Raw genomic sequence first — 20,723 nt, 5'->3', positions numbered from 1 at the left:
GTTTATTTGCATTTGGGCACATAGTATTTATATTGCCATGGACTTGTCATTGAGGTACCCAGGACTTTGGGAATGTCTCCATAAGTCCTTAAGTGACTGCAATATTTTTCTGGCAGAGCCCGGGATGTAAATGGTTTTTGTTTCCCTCTTATTCCACTAAGCATACCATAGGTTTCCTCTACACCCTGTTCTTTTTGGCTATGTGCCTGTTGTGTACTATAATATAAATTGTTAATATTGGTCAAAATAAAATTTATACTATTTTATGAACATGATTTTTGGAATTTTATTACTCCGTTCTCTCGTGCTATATGTGTTTTGGAGTTCCCTGAGCTGTCCCTTAGATTTGGACATTGTTACTGGGGGAGGTGTACAATTGCACTCCTGGCCAGTAGTTGATTATAAGCTTTTGGAGTTTTGTGTCACACACAGATGTATCAAGGACATGGCCTCAAGTGTTGCATTCCTTATGTCATGCCACTCATGACCAATAGACAATCCAGAAGCGTCTTCCATGTGCCAAGGAGAAAAAGAACTGGACTGTTGTTCAGTCATCCACGTTGTTGTTTTCAAATGAAAGTACATTTTGCATTTCATTTGGAAATCAAGGTCCTAGAGTCTGGAGGAAGAGTGGAGAGGCACACAATCCAAGCTCCTTGATGTCTAGTGTGAAGTTTTCACAATCAGTGATGGTTTGGGGAGCCATGGCATCTGCTGGTGTAGGTCCACTTTGTTTTATCAAGACCAAAGTCAGGGCAGCCGTCTACCAGAAAATTTTAGAGTACTTCATGCTTCCTTCTGCCGACCAGCTTTTCGGAGATGGAAATTTCATTCTCCAGAAGGACTTGGCACCTGTCCACACTGCCAAAAGTACCAATACCTGGTTTAAAAGCAACAATATCACTGTGCTTGATTGGCCAGCAAACTCGCCTGACCTTAACCCCATGGAGAATCTATGGGGTATTGTCAAGAGGAAGATGAGAGACACCAGACCCAACAATGCAGATGAGCTGAAGTCTGCTATCAAAGCAATCTGGGCTTTGATAACACCTCAGCTTTGCCAAAAACTGATCGCCTCCATGCCACGCTGCTTTGATTCAGTAATTGATGCAAAAGGAGCCCCAGCCAAGTTTTGAGTGCTTTTACTGAATATACTTTCAGTAGGCCAACATTTCGGATTTTGAAAATCATTTTTCAAGCTGGTGTTATAAAGTATTCTAATTTACTGAGATAATGACTTTTGGGTTTTCATTGACTGTAAGCAATATATCACTCTGTTTGTAATTACTCTATATAATATATGAGTTTCACTGTTTGCATTGAAGAACTAAAATAAATTAACTTTTTGTTGATATTCTAATTTTGTGAGAAGCACCTGTATATCAACTGTAGCTGCATCTTAAAGGGTTGTTCCATTACTTTTATATTTGTGACCTATCGTTTGGATAGGTTATCAATATCAGAATGATGGGGATCTGATACTTGGAACAACCAGCAATCAGCTGTCCTCAGTGCTGGTGGTTGCCAGATGTTAGACATTGAGGAGCTGAACAGTACATCTACTACAGATCTGCACCTATTCATTGCACAGATTTACTATTTATTTGAATAGGTGCGCTTCTGAAGTACCTGACAGTGACCACTACATATGACAGCTAATAATAATTACATTTATATTTATTTATAATGTTATTTATATAGCACCAACATATTTCTGCAGGGCTTTACAATAAAGCGGGAGTCTGTACAGACAATACAAAAAAATCAGCAAGTAACACATAGTTCAGTTAAAGGAAAAGTGAGGACCCCGCTTGCAAGCTTACATTTGGGGCATAACAACTGGTGCTTTGCCTGGCTGTTCCCACTTGACCTATGGCGCTGGCAAGTGGGGTTCATATTTGTGGGGTTGATGTCACATTTGTATTGTCTGGTGACATCAAGCCCATGGCTTAGTAATGGAGAGGCATAAGACACCTATTCATTACTAATCATATGGTTGCATGGTAAATAAACTCACAGCAAGTATAACCCCCTTAGTGACCGCCAATTTTGTACTTAATGGCAAAGCAAATTTTTAAAACTCTGACCACTGTCACTTTATGAAGTTATTGATCTGGTACGCTTTCACGTATCCCACTGAATCTGAGAATGTTTTTTCGATAAATACTGTACTTAATGTTAGTGTTAACATTTCTTCAATATGACTTTGTCAAAAAGTTTGAAAATTTAGCAATTTTCAAACTTTTAATTTTTGTGCCCTTAAATCAGAGAGTCATATCACACAAACTAGTTAATAAAAAACATTTCCACATGTTTACTTTACATCAGAACAATTTTGGAAATATAATTTTTTTTTGTTAGGATGTTATATGGGTTAAAAGTTGACCAGCGATTTCTCATTTTTACATCAAAATTTACAAAACCATTTTTTTAGGGACCAACTCACATTTGAAGTGAGTTTGCGGGGTCAATATGACAGAAAATACCCAAAAGTGACACCATTCTAAAAACTTCACCCCTCTAGGTGCTAAAAACCACATTCAAGAAGTTTATTAACCCTTCAGGTGCTTCATGAGTGCTAAAGCACTGTGGAAGGAAAAAATGAACATTTTACTTTTCTCACAAATAATATATTTTAGATTCAAACTTTTTTATTTTCACATGGGTAAGAAGAGAAAATAGACCACAAAATTTGTTGTGCAATTTCTCCTGAGCTGTGAGTTCACTGCAGTTCACAGTGAGAAATTTCTCCCGATGAACTGCGGTGAACTCGCCGCTGCTCTGTGAGACTTTTTCTCCCTGTTCGAGTGATGATCTCACCAACGTCACCGCAGTTCATTGGCCTGGCTGGGAACGCTGCCTCAATGACCTGCGGTAACCTCAATGACATCACTGCTAGTCACTGAAGCTGCCATTCCTTAGTGGTTCTTTTTAAGGCTATGTATTTGATTTTGAAGAAATCCAAAATAAATGCTTGCATACAAAATGGTCACTTACCTGAGTGCTCCCAGGCCACGATTGTAGTTCCCACAACAGTTGTCTATGCAATATGACACTTTGACTAAGTTTGTGATTGAACTGACCAAGCACCTGACTAAAATACATTCTTGAGTTTTTTTTATCCATCCCAGATCCTGAGGACCTACAAGGAGCCCACCAGATCCTGCCCGGTGACTGGATCCTCACCAAGAGGTCACCAGACGTACCCTCGAGCTCAGATACGATGTCCCATTCCAAGTCCTGTTGACCACTGCCACAAAAGTCAAGCTTGAAGGAAAGCCAACATGGATCCATGTTTCCCACTACAAGAAGGTGCCAGATCCAGAGGCCAGTGGCGGCTGCCACTCTTCATCCATCTGACATTTATCCTTTATTTAGCCCAAGGGGTAGTCAGTCACCAAGGGGCAGTCACCCATGAGGAGGGCATAGTAACCTTCTGGTATAATGTCATTACTCCAAGAGTAACATCAATTTGACTATTGCCACACATTAGAATGCCCAGGCATCATGGCACAGTTTGACATCTGGTTAGGCACACAATTCATCTATCTCACCACTGCTGAAACAGGGGAAGTGTCAAACTGTGATAATTGGTCATTTGAGTGGCACACAGGTGAAAGTGACTGGTGATATCAACCAGCTCAGGCCCAGCAATGCAGAGACAAATGGGGAGCCAGCCTATTAGATTGGATGCGCCTTTTCTGGGCAGCTGCAGGCTGCTATTTTTAGATTGGGGGGCCAATATCCATGATCCCTTACCAGCCTGAGAATACCAGCCCCCAACTGTCTCCTTTAGCTTGTCTTGTTGTCAAAAATGGGGGGGGGGGGGCATGCCATCTTTGTAACTTATTTAAATAATCTAAAAAAACAGCTTGGTGACCCCTCTATTCTTAATATCCAGTGTTGCTAATGCTGACAGAAGCTGTCAGCTTTGCCTGGCTGGTTATAAAGAAATACAGGGGAACACACGCTGATTTTTTTTTTCATTATTTATTAGCACGCAGGCGCCGGGTGATGAATACTCCCATCAGCCGCCGCCTGCTCTCTCTGTTATTAACGGCAGCATGCGTAGGCTGATGGGAATAGTAATGTCATCAGCCGACACCAGTGACCGGAGGTAAACCTTTACCTCAGCTCACAGCTGCGGGATCATGCAGCATGGGAACTGCAGTTGTATGACTGGCGTTTATGATTTTACCACTGATCAGAAGCACCGTTTGTTGTGCTGTCATGCACATGACAGCTTGGCAAACACTGAATGTTCGGTCCCCCAATTCACGTGAATGGGGTCCGGGTTCGAGTCCCGGTACTGTTCTGGTACCCGAACCCAAACTTTTTAAACTGTTCGGCCGAATCGGTCAGACCAAAGCATCCAGGGGTCTGCCCATCTCTATGGGCTGTGCATTATATTATATGGAGGACTATGGGCTGTTCATTATATTACAGTAGCATGCAAAGGTTTGGGCACCCCTGGTCTAAATTACTGTTATTGTGAACAGTTAGGCCATGTTCACACTTCGCGGTTTTTACCGCGGATCCGCGGCGATTTTGATGCTGCGGGTCCGCAGCAGTTTCCATAGCGTTTACATTAACATGTAAACCCTATGGAAACCGCAAACTGCAGTGCACATGCTGCGGGAAAAAACGCGCAGAAACGCAGAGGTTTACAACCCGCAGCATGTCACTTCTTTGTGCAGAATCGCAGCGATTCTGCACCCATAGGAATGCATTGAACCGCTAACTTCCCGCATGGGGCTGTGCCCACGATGCGGGAAGTAAGCGGATAATGTGCGGTTGCTACCCGGGGTGGAGGAGAGGAGACTCTCCTCCAGGCCCTGGGAAGCATAAATAGTGTAAAAAAAAAATTAAAATAAAAAATGATGCTATACTCACCTCTCAGCGCTGCACGCGGCCGGCCGGTCAGAGTTGCTGTGCGAACAGGACCTGCGGTGATGTCGCGGTCACATGACCGTGATGACGCCGCGGTCACATGACCGTGACGTCACGAAGGTCCTTCTCGGCACAGCATCTTTGGAACCGGAGTGCCGCGTGCAGCGCCGAGGAGATCTGGACATCAGAGGGTGAGTATAACCAATTTTTATTATTTTTACCATTACTATTGATGCTGCATATTGCTGCATATGCAGCATCAATAGTATAGGAGTAATCCTGCAGCGGAAATCGCAAAACAAACCGCGATAAATTTGCAGGGATAACCGCAGCGGTTTTGCCCTGCAGATTTATCAATTCCGCTGCGGGAGAACCCGCAGAGCACGCCGCAGAGTGTGCACATAGCCTTAATCAAATTGAAGATGACATTGCCTCTAAAAAGTTTAAAGTTAAAGAAGACACATTTCATTTGTATTTTAGGCAAAAAAAATATATTGTCATTTTTTTACATTTTTAAAATTGCAAAAAAAAATAATGGGCCAATGCAAAAGTTTGGGCACCCTTGGAAATTTGTGTGCTTAGATCACTTTGACCAAAGTTTCATACCTTAATTGGCCTGCTAGGGTTATGGCTTGTTCACTATCATCATTAGGAAAGGCCAGTCGATGCAAATTTCTAAGTTTTATAAAAACCCAGCCTCCTCTAACCTTGTGTCAAAAAACAGCAGCCATGGGTTCTTTTAAGCAGCTGCCTAGCACTCTTTAAATGAAAATGGTTCAGGCACACAAATCAGGAAAAGGCTATAAGAAGATAGCTTAGATTTTCAAGTTGCCCTTTCCTCAGTTTGAAATGTAATTAAGAAATGGCAGTTAACAGGAACAGTGGAGGTCAAGATAAGGTCTGGAAGACCAAGCAAAATTTTAGTGACAGCTGCTCATAGGATTGCTAAAGATGCATATCAGAACTCCCCTGTTTGAAAGCAACAGACCATCAGAAAGATTTAGCAGACTCTGTAGTTGTGGAAATGGGCATCTTCAACAGAGACTTGGCTATCACAGCAACCCATTGGCGTCTTGCAACTCTGATGAGTGGTTAGAATGGCATGCACCCCTGCTGGCATTCTGTAAATGCCACTGTCACAGATTCACAGCGGCAGTCAACAGACTAACAACCACGGGTGGAGCTTGGGTCCACGTTCGGCTGTTAGTGGAAGATGAAGGCTGAATAAAATAACCATTCCCTGCTGGCAGAGATGCAGACTTAGCCTCTCAGCCTACATCAAAGTTAGGAAGTCGGCATACACTGAAGAACAAAAGGGTAACAATGTTCTGAATTTTTGACTTTCAGGCTCCATATCTCACCATCCACTAGTGCTTCGATAGTGAGACTACGATCATTTTATAGAAAATCTTCTTGGCTATCTAATACATACACTCACCGGCCACTTTATTAGGTACACCATGCTAGTAACGGGTTGGACCCCCTTTTGCCTTCAGAACTGCCTCAATTCTTCGTGGCATAGATTTAACAAGGTGCTGGAAGCATTCCTCAGAGATTTTGGTCCATATTGACATGATGGCATCACACAGTTGCCGCAGATTTGTCGGCTGCACATCCCAAAGATGCTCCATACAAGGCAGGATGGATCCATGCTTTCATGTTGTTTACGCCAAATTCTGACCCTACCATCCGAATGTCGCAGCAGAAATCGAGACTCATCAGACCAAGCAACGTTTTTCCAATCTTCTACTGTCCAATTTCGATGAGCTTGTACAAATTGTAGCCTCAGTTTCCTGTTCTTAGCTGAAAGGAGTGGTACCCGGTGTGGTCTTCTGCTGCTGTAGCCCATCTGCCTCAAAGTTTGACGCACTGTGCGTTCAGAGATGCTCTTAGGCCTACCTTGGTTGTAACGGGTGGCGATTTGAGTCACTGTTGCCTTTCTATCAGCTCGAACCAGTCTGCCCATTCTCCTCTGACCTCTGGCATCAACAAGGCATTTCCGCCCACAGAACTGCCGCTCACTGGATTTTTTTTCTTTTTCGGACCATTCTCAGTAAACCCTAGAAATGGTTGTGCGTGAAAATCCCAGTAGATCAGCAGTTTCTGAAATACTCAGACCAGCCCTTCTGGCACCAACAACCATGCCACGTTCAAAGGCACTCAAATCACCTTTCTTCCCCATACTGATGCTCGGTTTGAACTGCAGGAGATTGTCTTGACCATGTCTACATGCCTAAATGCACTGAGTTGCCGCCATGTGATTGGCTGATTAGAAATTAAGTGTTAACAAGAAGTTGGACAGGTGTACCTAATAAAGTGGCCAGTGAGTGTAATTTGATTAGCAACTTTTTTTGCATATGATTAGTTATGCAGATTGTTGTCATGTCACTGAATTGTCCCTAAAAATCTAAATTAAAATTTGTACTATTTCGTTAGGATTTTTTAAATCCACCTTTGGCTTTCAAAACTGCTTGAATCCTTTTGGGCATGTTCTCAATCAGATTCATAAATTGGCCAATATATGTAAGCCCAATTGCCGCGTCAAGACGTCCTTCGTAATTGGGTCCCTGTCCTGTTTTGTCACCTCTCCTGGGCAAAAAAAGCCTACAATTTATGGTTCAGGAGTGGACCAGCTAACTACTTAAAATCACCTGTGGCTATTGGGAGTGGGAGTGCACATGTCCAAAAAGGCTTAATACAAATAGAGAAAAAGACTAGCACATCCAAGCTAGCGTGAACAGGTGCCAACCAAAAAAACATATACGTTGAACAACGATAAAAGTTGCACCAATATTTACCCAGAATGATTACTCTAAAACATTGAAAATGCATTTCTGCTTTTTTGCCCAGGAGAGGTGACATATCAGGACAGGGACTCAATTACGAAAGACGCTTGACGCGCCAACTGCGCTCACATATATTGGCCAAATCGTGCACAAAGTACCTTCCTTTTTTCATAGCAATTTTTGCAGATAAATATTTCATGTGTACATTATATATCGCTTTTTTCCTATTTTCTATGGCAGTAATGCATTTTCAATGTTCTAGAATAATCATTCTTAGTAAATAATGGTGCAATCTTTATCGTTCAACTTATATGTTTTTTTGGTTGGTGCCTGTTCACACTAGCTTGCATGTGCTGGTCTTTTTCTCTATTCGTTCATCATCATAGTTAGGAAAGGCAAGTTCTTGCAAATTTCCCAGCTTTATGAAAACCCAGCCTCCTCTAACCTTGTGCCAAAAACAGCAGCCATGGGTTCTTCTAAGCAGCTGCCTAGAACTCTGAAAATAAAAATGGTGGAGGCCCACAAAGCAGGAGAAGGCATTAAGAAGATAGCAAAGGGTTTTCAAGTTTCTCTTTCCTCAGCTAGAAATGTAATTAAAAAATGGCAGCTACTAGGAACAGTGGGAGTCAAGAGAAGATCTGGAAGATCAAGCTAAATTTCAGTGAGAGCTGCTTGTGGAACTGCTACAATGGCAAATCAGAACCGCCCGCTTGACTGCAAAAGACCTGAAAAAAGATATTGCAGACTCTGGAGTTGTAGTACATTGTTCTACTATCCAGTGACACCTGCACAAATCTGGCCTTCGTGAACGTGTCATCAGAAGAAAACTTCTCCTGTGTTCTCACCATAAAATTCAAAATCAGAAGCATGCAAAAGAACATCTAAACAAGTCTGATGCATTTTGGAAACAAATCCTATTGACCGATGAGGTTAAAATAGAACTCTTTGGCCACAATGATCAAAGGTATGTGTAAAGAAAATTTTCGTAATAATTCGATACATGGTTTGCACACTATGTGTGGTGCCCAAAACTTGTCTTGGTCCCCAAGCATAACCCCAAAATAGGCAAAATACACTTTTTTTTACGAAGTCTGTTATGTTTCTTCTATGTTTTGGCAGTGTGTATTCACCACAAATGTAACAGAATGAGTCTGGATCGTTAAGACAACTTCTTCTTGATGAGTTCATGCTTTTCACTGGAAAACAGCAATCAACATAAAGTTAGTGCAAAAATCAAGCTATGAACAAACTTTTAGAACACTAATTAACACAAAACTATATTGAGAACTGCTCAGTTCAAGTACTAAGCCAAAGAAATTAATGAGATGATGCGTCGCATTTACCAACAAGTGCTATAAATAAGATACCAAAAATCTCAAAAACTTGAGCCAATCTGGCAAAACTGATGACATATTAAGAATCAGCACCCCAAAAATACCCTAAATTCGATGAAATATCTTTGGCACCAAAAATGCAGTTGACCAGTGTAATCTATGCAAGGGGTAGAATATTGCATGCATTTATGAGCAGGTAGATTGTCGGCAGCATTGTTCACTGTATCTAGAAACAGAACTGTTGGACACAATAATATTTTTAAAGCGATCTTCAATTTAAAAACGCTACAACTTCTTTATAGGGATATGTGCATGCAGCAAAGTTATTTTGGACAAATATTTAAACAATCATTATAGTAATTAATGGGTTATAATTTCGAAAATTTAACATTTTAAGTTACATTTTCTATATGACATGGTAAATACAGCACCATATAATACATATATGATCTACTTCATTTAACAGGATCTGAGCCTAAGCTACATTTATTCATGAGTATTCATTATTCAGAGGTGCACAGGTATACTAGTCAGCTCCACAGTACTAAATCCAACAGACATTTATCATTTGTGAATAATGACAGCATTCACTTAGCAGTTACATTAAAGCAGTGCATTATTTATAGTGTTTTTATGACACTAGAAGCACAGGTTAATGCTGACATAATGTGCTATTATCATTGGTGGTCAATGAACTTCCTGCACAGGATGGCAATGCAAGTCCCTGACTGGCTAAAAAGCGGACACAGCACATTGGTAACAGAAGCATAAACCAAAATGACGTTTGTAAAGCAGCTGCCAAAGAAGCAAAAGTTGAAAAAAAAATCAGAAGGGAAAAAGCCACTAGAGAAACCTCAGAGATGCTGAGCTCCCAAAGTAGCCTCAACGTGTAGCAGACTCTAATGTCAGTATGATAGGATATTCCAGGAAGGGGAGAGGCAAAAAAAAGAATGTGTGGGATCTGCTGGACAAATAATAAGACCTGCACACTGCACAGAGTCGGGACAGAACCTGGTGTCTGTCAATAAGCATCCACATAGGAGGCTCCTCAGAACTTCTGCTCTGCACACCCCATAGCCAGTGGCTGAGAAACCAAAGACATTGCATTGTGACATTTTACTGAACCATAGGACAACATGCACTAGGTGGTTTTGTTGAGTTACTGGAGAAACACAAAAAGCTCCCTCTGGCTCTGAATTTTTTTTTTTCACCATAGTTGAAGAAGTAAAATCTGAAGATGTGGGGGTGGGAGGATTGCCCCCTCTGCTTTGGATTTAGTGGCTGTCATGCAGAGAAGGATTGGGGAGGAATTGTACAATGACTGAGCTGGTCTCTATGGCCATTAAGGGTATTAATCTCTCTCTCCACCTTCTTTCTCTTTGGCCTCCTCTGATGGAAAGACAGCTCCTGACCGCTGTGTCACCTACTCAGTAGGGGCAGAACATGTCCCTGGATCCTCATTGTTAGCATAAGCTGAGGTCTACTTATTCAGTGCTGGCTGGGATCTTGTCTCCAACTTTCCACTACTTCTCACATATCCCTGCATCCAAGACAATTTACAGCCATAGCAACATTCTCCTTTTTTTGGGGGGGGGGGGGGAGGGGGAGCAACAACCACAATAGAAATACAGAAAACTCAAAATTGAATGAAACATACCTCAAAGCATCTCCTGACATTGAGCTGCCTGCATCTGTAGTGTCTTCAGGTGGACCAGAACTTATGAGCAAAAGCCTCCAGAGACTTGGTCCATCCTGCAAAAACACCTGCTGAATCCACTGCAGATATGAAGATCCTTACTTTCCTAGTCGGCCTGAAGACTTTATGGGTTCTGGCATTCTCCTCCTTGTCCAATACGATGGCTGTGAACAACAGCGGCAAGTGGTGGTAAGTGGTCATTGCTGGGGTCCTATGTGCCATGGTGGGCTAAATGTGGAGCACAAGTACATACAATAAGGAGGACTGACTATTATATATTCTGGTTATACATGTCTAGCTCTATCACCGTATTAAATGTATAGATGGAAAATATTTTCAGGAAACCTAATGGAGAATAGCATTGGATAAATTTTTGTCAAGTTGTTTTGTTTTTTAAATGGAAATGTAAATCTATGAATGTGTATAACTCACTGCATGAGAAGACACTGAATTTAATTCAGCCGACAATTCTCTGCTCACAGTACAAGTCTGCAGCCACTTCTAGTCTCTGCATTGCACCTGTGCTGCTGAGTGCTGCAGACTGCACGAATGATGGATAGGAGGGCACATAGCATGTATCTTATTTATCTGCATGATAGAAAAAAAATGACATTATATTCAAACAGCTAAATAGATGGTACTAAACCTAAACCTAACCTGCTTCATTGTATACCAATGTCTAGTAGTAATGCACCTATACCTCACCCTTACTCTAATCATGGCAACAAAGCTTCATGTAATATGACAAGATGTATAGAAACATTTAGCATTACAGCTTGCTGATATAATATAATTCATAATACATGCTGCCAATGCTGAATTTTAAAAAAGAAAAAAAATAATTTAATTCTCTACTCGCAAGTACAATAGTCCCTAAGGCTATGTTCCCAGAATGAGCATTTGGTGAGTTTTTTATAGTGCAGATTTTCTGCACCAGTTCTGCACCCATTAAATAAAACAGATTACTGTTTGAAAATACTCAGGGTAAAAAACTCACCAAAAAATAATCGTGGGAATGAAGCCTGAAACAGCAGTATCACAAATAATGCTTCCATCAGTGCCTATAAGTGTATAGGTTGTGGATTGTATGTGATCAGTATATCATTTATACTCACTCCAAACTAAAACTATATGCTGCTTTATTCCTCTGCACCTGTTCACACCTGTGCCTCATTTACTATACACAATATATCACACTGGATATTACATCTGTATTAAGTACATCAATAAACCTCATCTGCATCTACTATAATCATAGCAACTATAATAGTAGTGCTACTTATCTTAATAATAATGATTCCATCCAGCTTGAGTGCATCCCATCTATAATCAGGAAAATAGTCCATTCTGTGACTTATTTCATGTTGTATAATGTAAAATGGGTACAAATATTACTAATATTACATTTTTTTAATCTATGATGATTACTTTTATTTATGTTAGTTACACTGACTAGCACCTGTTGACTGCATGCTACAATGAGTTGTTATCTAATCTATGGGAATTATAACATCTTGATTTATTTTTCAATATTTACTTATGCAAACCAAATGCGGAAATAGCTATATGATTTGCTAACTTGTCTACATGTAATGAATGAATGAATGGATGGTTGAATTAATTAATTAATTAATTAATTAAGTGTAGTACTGTTATATTTAGTGATAAACGATTAGTGAAATATTCGGATTCAGGAAAATCAGTCCAAATAATTTCTAAAATCCGTGTATAACCGAATAACGAATCCAATGCAAGTCAATGGGAAAGCCGAATATTTTTCTGCTGGACCCAACAAACATGTCTGGGGGCATGAGAAAAAAGCTGAAATGGATGGGAAAGAGCTAAAGCTAAACGGGAACAACATGGAGAAGATGCCTGCATGCCTTTCTGACTCACATATGGTTTCTGGGAATAATGTTGTCAGACTATTGCACTGGTTTTACAGATTTTTAAAAAGACCTACTAAACCCAAAAAATATTTTAAAGGGAAAAATGCTTAGAAACATTACTTCCTTCATAATTACATGTAAGTAATGCAAAATAAAATTAAAAAAATAAATAAATTATACCTCCCCTTCAGCATATGTTCACATGAAGCGTTTTGGCTATATTTTTTACTTTAACATTTGTGACGGCTCTAACTCCTGCATTTGTGAGGTCCCTCCCTCATGCCAAATAGTTAGTCAGATAGTGGAATACATATTCCCCATCACTTTACAATGCCATCTAAAACATGCCTATTTGAATTTTGGGCTTTGCCCGCCCCACCATGTCCACCGCCATGTGATTATGAGGCCCTCGCTGACAATTAGCAGAGTGCCAGCAGGTGCAGTGAAACCTGAGTTTGGTAAGGGCCCTCAGGTGGCCCTGTATCACACATTTGGAAGAGCTCTCACTCCTACATTCGGGAGGTCCCTCTCTTTTGCCAAATAGTTAGCCAGATAGTGGAATACATATTCCCCATACCTTTACAATCCAGCTAAAACATGCCCATTTGAATTTTTTGGCTTTGCCCGCCACCACCACCATGTCCACCGCCATGTCATCATCGGCCCTCATTGACAATTAGCATAAGGCCTGCAGGTCTTGTAAAACCTTGGTCTTGTAAGCTCCATAGTTCATTTTTGCTACCGGATCCCAATGGAACAACTGTCATAGCGGGTGAAGCCGCTGTAAGGTGAATATAATACAGGAGTTGGGGAAGCTGTATGATCAATGTCAGTAAATTGGATTCTACCAGACACCAAAAGCATTAGAATTATATTCTGAATACAGTGTATGCAAGCAAGCGTCTGTAGTGTGGTCACTCTGCCAGGCCTGAAACCCATGTCAGAAACATGTACAAGCCTCATTTTACTTGGAAGCAGCCTCAAGGGAAAGAGACAGGAGTGCCATTGACTAATCTGCACAAAGCTATGCATTTTCTATTGGTTTAATAAATAGCGTATCTTTATCTAGCAGTTGTGCGACTGGCGCAAAGCCTGCAGATATACGCAATCGAGACTATTTATCTCTAATTTTCGTGAGTCTGCTGTTGCCGTGTGTAACAAAGCAGATATCTTTAAAAAAAAATTGCCACACATTACTAGATATATTGAATTTGTACATAATACCTCTGTGAGGGTACTTGTCAAAAATAAAGCCAGGATTTTTTTTTTTATAAGCATAAAGCATTCAATATGAAAAAGAGTTAAGGGTCGTGTATGTGTTCGTGTCTGTTAAGGCCGTGTTACAGATCAGAAGGTGACTGGATCTCATTCTAGCTTCCTGTCAAAATGTGGTCAGCGCGGTACACCACTGTTGAACCCAGACAAATGCCAGGATGTTTTGGGTTCGATGGCAGATAAAGGCTTCAGTGTGTTGACAAGTAGCACCACGAAGTCTTTCACATGGTCCATTCTCAGTAGCCAAGAGGCTGGGCATCTGAATGCTCAACCTGGCTCTCCTTCCTCCCACCATCAACAGTCCCAGGAGACATATGACCACAACACTGGCCACTCTGAGGAACTGTGTACGTTCTCTTGTAATTTGTCAGGCCTCTCAATGTGCACCATTAAAGGGGGTCATGAAGAGGTGGAGTGCAGTGATGCCCATACATTTGAGCATCCACGGCCAGGATCAAGCCACGTTGGGGAAGGTCAAATCATGTCTGAAGAGGTGGAGGATAATCATGATGCACAGTATCTCCAAATGTGGAATAATGAATATTATTGCCCCTGCTAAATTGTCACATAAGATTATCTGTACTGGGATTGTACCAGTCACACAACTCCTAGATAAAGATATGCTATTTTTTAAAATAATAGAAAATTATAATTTTTTTTCAATCATCTTGCTGACCCACTCCAAATGTGGAGTAATGAAGATTATTGCCCCTGCTAAGTTGTCACATACAATTATCTCTACCCAGATTGCACCATTGGCACAACTGCTAGACACATATTAGGTATTTTAAGTGGAAAATAGCAGAGAGCTGCAGCATGTACTTGCAATGATGAGAATACCCAGGTGCCTGCCTTTCACCCACCCTACCTCCCTCCTATTAAATCTCTCCCTACTGAATAACCACCTAACAAACAACTAATCTTGACAATATTCAGCTCTTAAAAGAGCTTTTTGAAATAAATAACGCTCACTGAAATCTCCTATCACTTTCCCTATGCTTCTTTCACTGTCCATACGCTGAAACTACGCTCTCCCTAAGCTGTTTCTGGCTGCAATGTGTGCAAGATGACGTCGGCAGCCTTTATATAGCCCCTATTATGCTGGAAGGCCAGCTAATCACAGTAATGCCACAGCAAAGATGATGCCGACATTACTGTGATTGGCAAGCCAGCCCAGCATGTTCATTGGCTGCAAATAAAGCACCAAAACATGCAAACATTCACCCTTTCCTTACCCACTGGCTGCATGCTGGCCGCAATATTGGATTGAAGTTCATTCTCTGTCCTCCGTAGTACACACCTGCGCAAGGCAATCTTGCCTTGCGCACGCGCAGTATGCTTTGCCCAACTGCGGGCAAAGCCAAAAAGCTTTAGTGCGCATGCACCGGCGCACTATGTCCCGGAACACAGCGAAATACTTCTGGGACATAGTGCGCCGGCGCATGCGCACTAATGCTTTTCGGCTTTGCCCGCAGTTGGGCAAAGCATACTGTACTGCTTGTACTACGGAGGACAGATAATGAACTTCAATCCAATATTGCAGCCAGCATGCAGCCAGCAGGTAAGGAAAGGGTGAATCAAACGCCCGAAAACCCCACCCATATGACCGAAAACTGGTCCTACCAAATTCAGGTGACAGGTTCCCTTTAAATCAGAGAGTCATATCGCACACAATAGTTAATAAATAACATTTCCCACATGTCTACTTTACATCAGCACAATTTTGAAAACATAATTTTTTTTTGTCAGGACATTATAAGGGTTAAAAGTTGACCAGTGATTTCTCATTTTTCCAACAAAATTTACAAAACCATTTTCTTAGGGACCACCTCACATTTGAAGTGAGTTTGGAAGGTCAATATAACAGAAAATACCCAAAAGTAACACCATTCTAAAAACTGCACCCCTCAAGATGCGCAAAACCACATTCAAGAGGCTTATTAACCTTTCAGGTGCTTCACGAGAACTAAAGCAATGTGGATAGAAAAATTATTATTTTACTTTCTCACAAAAAATTTACTTTGGAACCAAACTTTTTAAATTTCTCCTGAGTATACCCCATATGTGGGGAAAGCCAATATTTGGGCGCATGGCAGGGCTCAGAAGGGAGGGAACACCGTTTGACTTTTTGAACGCAAAATTGGCTGGAATCAACGGCAGGCGCCATGCGGCATTTGTAGACCCCCTGATGTACCTAAACAATGGAAACCCACCAATTCTTATGCCAACCCTAACACAGCCTTAATCCCAACACACCCCTAACCTTAATCCCAACCCTAACCATAACCCTAAGCACAAACCCAAACTCCAACACTACCCTAACCCCAACACCACAACCAGAACCCCAACACAACCCTAGCCCCAAACCTAGCCCTAAACCTAACAATAGCCCAACCCTAGCCCTAGCTCTAACCTTAGCCCCAGCTCTAACCCTAGCCCCAACCTTAACCCTAGCTCTAATCCCAACCCTAACCCTAGCCCCAACCCTAACTGTAGCCCCAACCCTAACCCTAGCCCATCCCTAGCCCAACCCTAACCCTAGCTCTAATTCTAGCCCCAACGTTAACCCTAGCACAACCCTAACCCTAGCTATAACCCCAACCCTAACCCTAGCCCAATTCTACCCCAACCCTAACCGCAACCCTAACCCTAATGGAAAAATAGAAATAAATACATTTTATTATTTTTACCTAACTAAGGGTGTGATAAAGGCGGGTTTGATTTACTATTTTTTTTTTGATCACTGTGATTGGGTCTATCACAGTGATTAAAACATGAACCAATAGGAAATATCTCTTATTGTTGCCGGGTGCTGGCCGGCAGATCTCGGCAGGCGCATTACACATGCGCCAGCCATTTTCTTCCAGGAAGTAAATGCCGAGGGCTGGGGGACAGAGCCAGAGAGCGAGGGAGGCACTGGAGGTACTGGGGTGGCTTGAGGGACCCGATTTCTCTCTCCTCTGATGTGCTAGATCTTATCAGAGGAGAGAGAACTAAATTGGAAATCAGACTTTTTTTTTTGCAGACGCCGTTATTCCGTGAATAATGGCGATCACAACACTGGGGATGGTAAAAACCGACTCGAATCACGTTCTCCGGGGTCTCAGCTACCCCGGTAGTCGAGACCCCAGAGATTTTTCAACGCTGAGGGGGCACTATAACCTTATTTCTCAGCGCCGTTAAAAAGCAGCGGTGAGGAATAAGTACCCTTCACTACCGCTGTTAAAAGGCATATCGGCAGTCGTTAAGGGGTTAAGACAGTCACTTATTGTATGCAGCTTTTTTCATTTCCACTTATTACTTATTATGTATATGATATAGATTATTCAGTTGCTGCTGTACTTTATCATGATACATTGTAATCTGTTTACTTATATTGTTTCTTAAATAGAACCTGTTCTCAAGTTCATTGTCTGAATGGTTTCATGTGAACTGTTTCATTAGATTGAACCCACAAAGCAGCCATACTATGAATTATATGAAATCTCATTCTCCACTTCCCATGCTTACTTCATCAATCGATATGCATCTAACCACAGCTATGGTAACATAACACTGTGACTTACACATCTGTATGCACATAACAGAGTCATGTGGTTGCCCAAAGTGTAAAGGGTGCAGAAGGAAAGCAGAGGTGATACTTATTATAGCTCTATGATTACAGACTATGATAGTCCAAGTATAACTAGACATATGTATGGCTGTCAACAGTCCACACAGTTGTATTTGCATAAGGAATGCAGAAAAATGTACTGAATATATACATATTTTCATGTAACACAACCAGTACAGCATCCTACTCAGTCTGTATGCTCTTGTTTATTTGATTGAATGTATTGATGCTCGCCAGTCTGTATTGTTTAACACGTCTTATATCTTTCAGGGGTATAGTAAACATAGCTTCCAATGGAAATGTGCTCCCAGGAACAGACATAGGCCCAGTTCCTCTTGTGTTAGATCCAAGTCTTCAACTTTTAAGCAGAAGACAAAGACGACTAATACGTCAAAACCCTGGCATCCTACAAAGCATTACACGTGGGCTTCTCAGTGCCATCCGAGAATGCAAGTGGCAATTTCGAAACCGTCGTTGGAACTGTCCTACTGGACCTGGAAATCAAGTGTTTGGCAAAATAATTAGCCGAGGTAAGGGCTAAATGATATTCATGCAGAAATAAGTACAAATAGGGCACCACTTGTTTGTCTGTATACAAGTTAATTGCATAGAGGGTTAAAGATTGGAAGTTCATTAAAATGTGTCACCAAAATTATATTTACTTCTCTATGTTGTTGCCCATTAAATGTGTGTAAGTATACCCTTAGTAATAGATGTTTCCACCTATTGCAGGCTGCAGGGAGACTGCCTTTGTGTTTGCCATCACTAGTGCTGGTGTAACCCATTCTGTGGCCCGTTCCTGTTCAGAGGGTTCAATTGAATCCTGCTCATGTGATTACCGGCGTCGAGGACCTGGAGGACCAGATTGGCACTGGGGAGGCTGCAGTGACAACATTGAATTTGGAAGGTTCATAGGAAAAGAGTTTGTTGACTCCAGTGAAAGAGGGAGAGACCTAAAGTATTTGGTAAACCTACACAATAACCAAGCAGGCAGAATGGTAAGTTTAGGTTTTGCATCCTTATTAATTTCACTGGATCTAATTTATTATATTGAAAGGAAATCCAATTTTCACACTGATCACCTCAAAACCACTGACAGGTGAAGTGAATACCATTGAGTTTCTCATGACAATGGCACATGTCAAGGGATGTAGCCACATCTTAAAGTTGATACGTTGGAAGCAATAAAAATGGGCAAGTGTTAGAATCTGAGCAATTTTGACAAATGCCAAATTATGATGATTAGATGATTAGGTCAGATCATCTCCAAAACAGCAAGACTTGTGAGGTTTTTCCACTATGCCGTGGTTAATAGTACCTTACCCAAGGTTGAGGAACTGGTAAGGAAGGAGAACTGGTACTCCAGCATTGTGGTCATCATGAGTTTTCAAGGCTCATTAATGTGGGTGGAGAGTGAAAACTTGTCCAATTGGTCCAACCACACAGGGAATCCATTGTGGCACAAATTGCTGAAAGGTTAATGATATGATAAAAAAGTATAAGAACACATACAGTGCATCATAAGTTGTTGCATATGAGGCTGTGCAGGCACAGAGCAGTGAGGCACCCATGCTGACCCTTGTGCACCAATAAAACATTGCTAGATTAGGCACAAAAGCATCAAAATTGGACTATAGAGAAATTAAGAAACTGGCCAGGTCAGGGATAACCCCAGGTGCCAGCGATCATAAGACTGCTACTTTGACATGTACCATCATGAATAACATTCTTGTGGAAAAAGTACACCACTTCATGGCAACAGTATCCCCTAATGGCAATGGCCCTTTTTTATTACACTAATATGCCCAGCCAACTTTTAAAAATTGTTCATAAATAGTAAAAGAAACATTGCAAAAACCTCAAAGTGATGATATGTCCTCCAAATTCCCAATTTGAATTGAACGCCTTAAAAACCAAGCCCGCACCATTAAGGCCTCACCTCATGACTAACTGGAGTTAAAGAATCTGCTGCTAATGTTTGGTGCCAGATACCAAAGTACATTGTCAGACGTCTTATGGAGTCCTATCCTAGATGGGTTGCAGATGTTTTTGTGTCTTTAGGTGAACGTTATACAATAATAACCAGGTGATTTTAATGTTATGACTGATCGGTACATGAACTTGCCACAGGATTAGGATATACTCTACTCTACCCAATGTTCTAACTCTGAACATAACAATAAAACAAATACATTTTTGCTGAAATTTCTATTCCTTAGAACACAGAACGTGTATTTGTAAGATGAGTAACTATAGAGGATCATCAAAGTTTAATTTTGATTAACAAAAGGAAAGTTAGTGTACAACTCAGAATCATTTTACTGCTTTATTCAATGATTTTGTATTGTATCTTGCAGACTGTGATGACGGAGATGCGTCAGGAATGCAAGTGTCATGGAATGTCAGGATCCTGCTCTCTTCGTACCTGCTGGATGCGTCTTCCTCCATTTCGGGCAGTGGGGGATGCTCTGAAAGATCGGTTTGATGGTGCCTCAAAAGTCACATACAGTAACAATGGCAGCAACCGTGGAAGTTCTCGTAGTGATCTCCCACATCTGGAACCTGAGAACCCTTCTCATGCTATGCCTTCTTCTAGAGATCTGGTGTATTTTGAGAAGTCTCCAAACTTCTGCAGCCCAAGCGAAAAGACAGGAACACCAGGTACAACAGGGCGAATTTGCAACAGCACTTCTTTAGGGCTGGATGGTTGTGAACTTCTGTGCTGTGGCCGAGGTTACAGGAGTCGGGCTGAGAAGGTGACAGAAAGGTGTCACTGCACCTTTCACTGGTGTTGTCATGTCACCTGTTTGAACTGCACTACAACACAAATAGTCCACGAGTGCCTGTGAAAATCACTCTCCTATCCTCTGCACTGAGTAAACTATCACTTTGAATTGCCTCTTTTTTCAAGTGTTGGGAGCAGTAGCGATCTGATTTTAGGTCATGGACTAGCACTGGAGCATGAAGACGTAAAGGCTGGCACTGCATGCAGAATAAATCGGGAACATGACTTACTGCTCTGCTAATATAACTCAAAGGTGATGCACAGACTTTCAACTTGGAGTTCTTTGAGATCATATTACAAAATAATACATAAATCCATGGTGCCGTACAGAACTGTATAGTACACTTCAGTCAATGTACATAGATTGTAGACTTTTTCAGCTAGCACTGATAATCCTGCACTGATAACAGTATTATTTGCTTAACCTCATGTACCTTTTACATAGGGATTCATGC

General features: G+C 41.3%; 1 protein-coding gene across 1 annotated transcript; it reads left to right on the top strand.

Moving 5' to 3' along the window:
* Positions 1-10,794: 10,794 nt before the first annotated feature.
* Positions 10,795-20,385, top strand: WNT1 (Wnt family member 1). The gene is made up of 4 exons (XM_077299736.1): positions 10,795-10,895; positions 17,754-18,013; positions 18,216-18,481; positions 19,841-20,385. Exons 1-4 carry the CDS (start codon positions 10,795-10,797, stop codon positions 20,330-20,332), a joined length of 1,119 nt encoding a protein of 372 aa, XP_077155851.1. The 3' UTR covers positions 20,333-20,385.
* The last annotated feature ends 338 nt before the right edge of the window (positions 20,386-20,723 follow it).

This window comes from Ranitomeya variabilis, chromosome 3, assembly GCF_051348905.1.
Source record: "Ranitomeya variabilis isolate aRanVar5 chromosome 3, aRanVar5.hap1, whole genome shotgun sequence".
Lineage (NCBI taxonomy): Eukaryota > Metazoa > Chordata > Amphibia > Anura > Dendrobatidae > Ranitomeya > Ranitomeya variabilis.
This window is presented reverse-complemented; position numbering and strand designations above follow the sequence as displayed.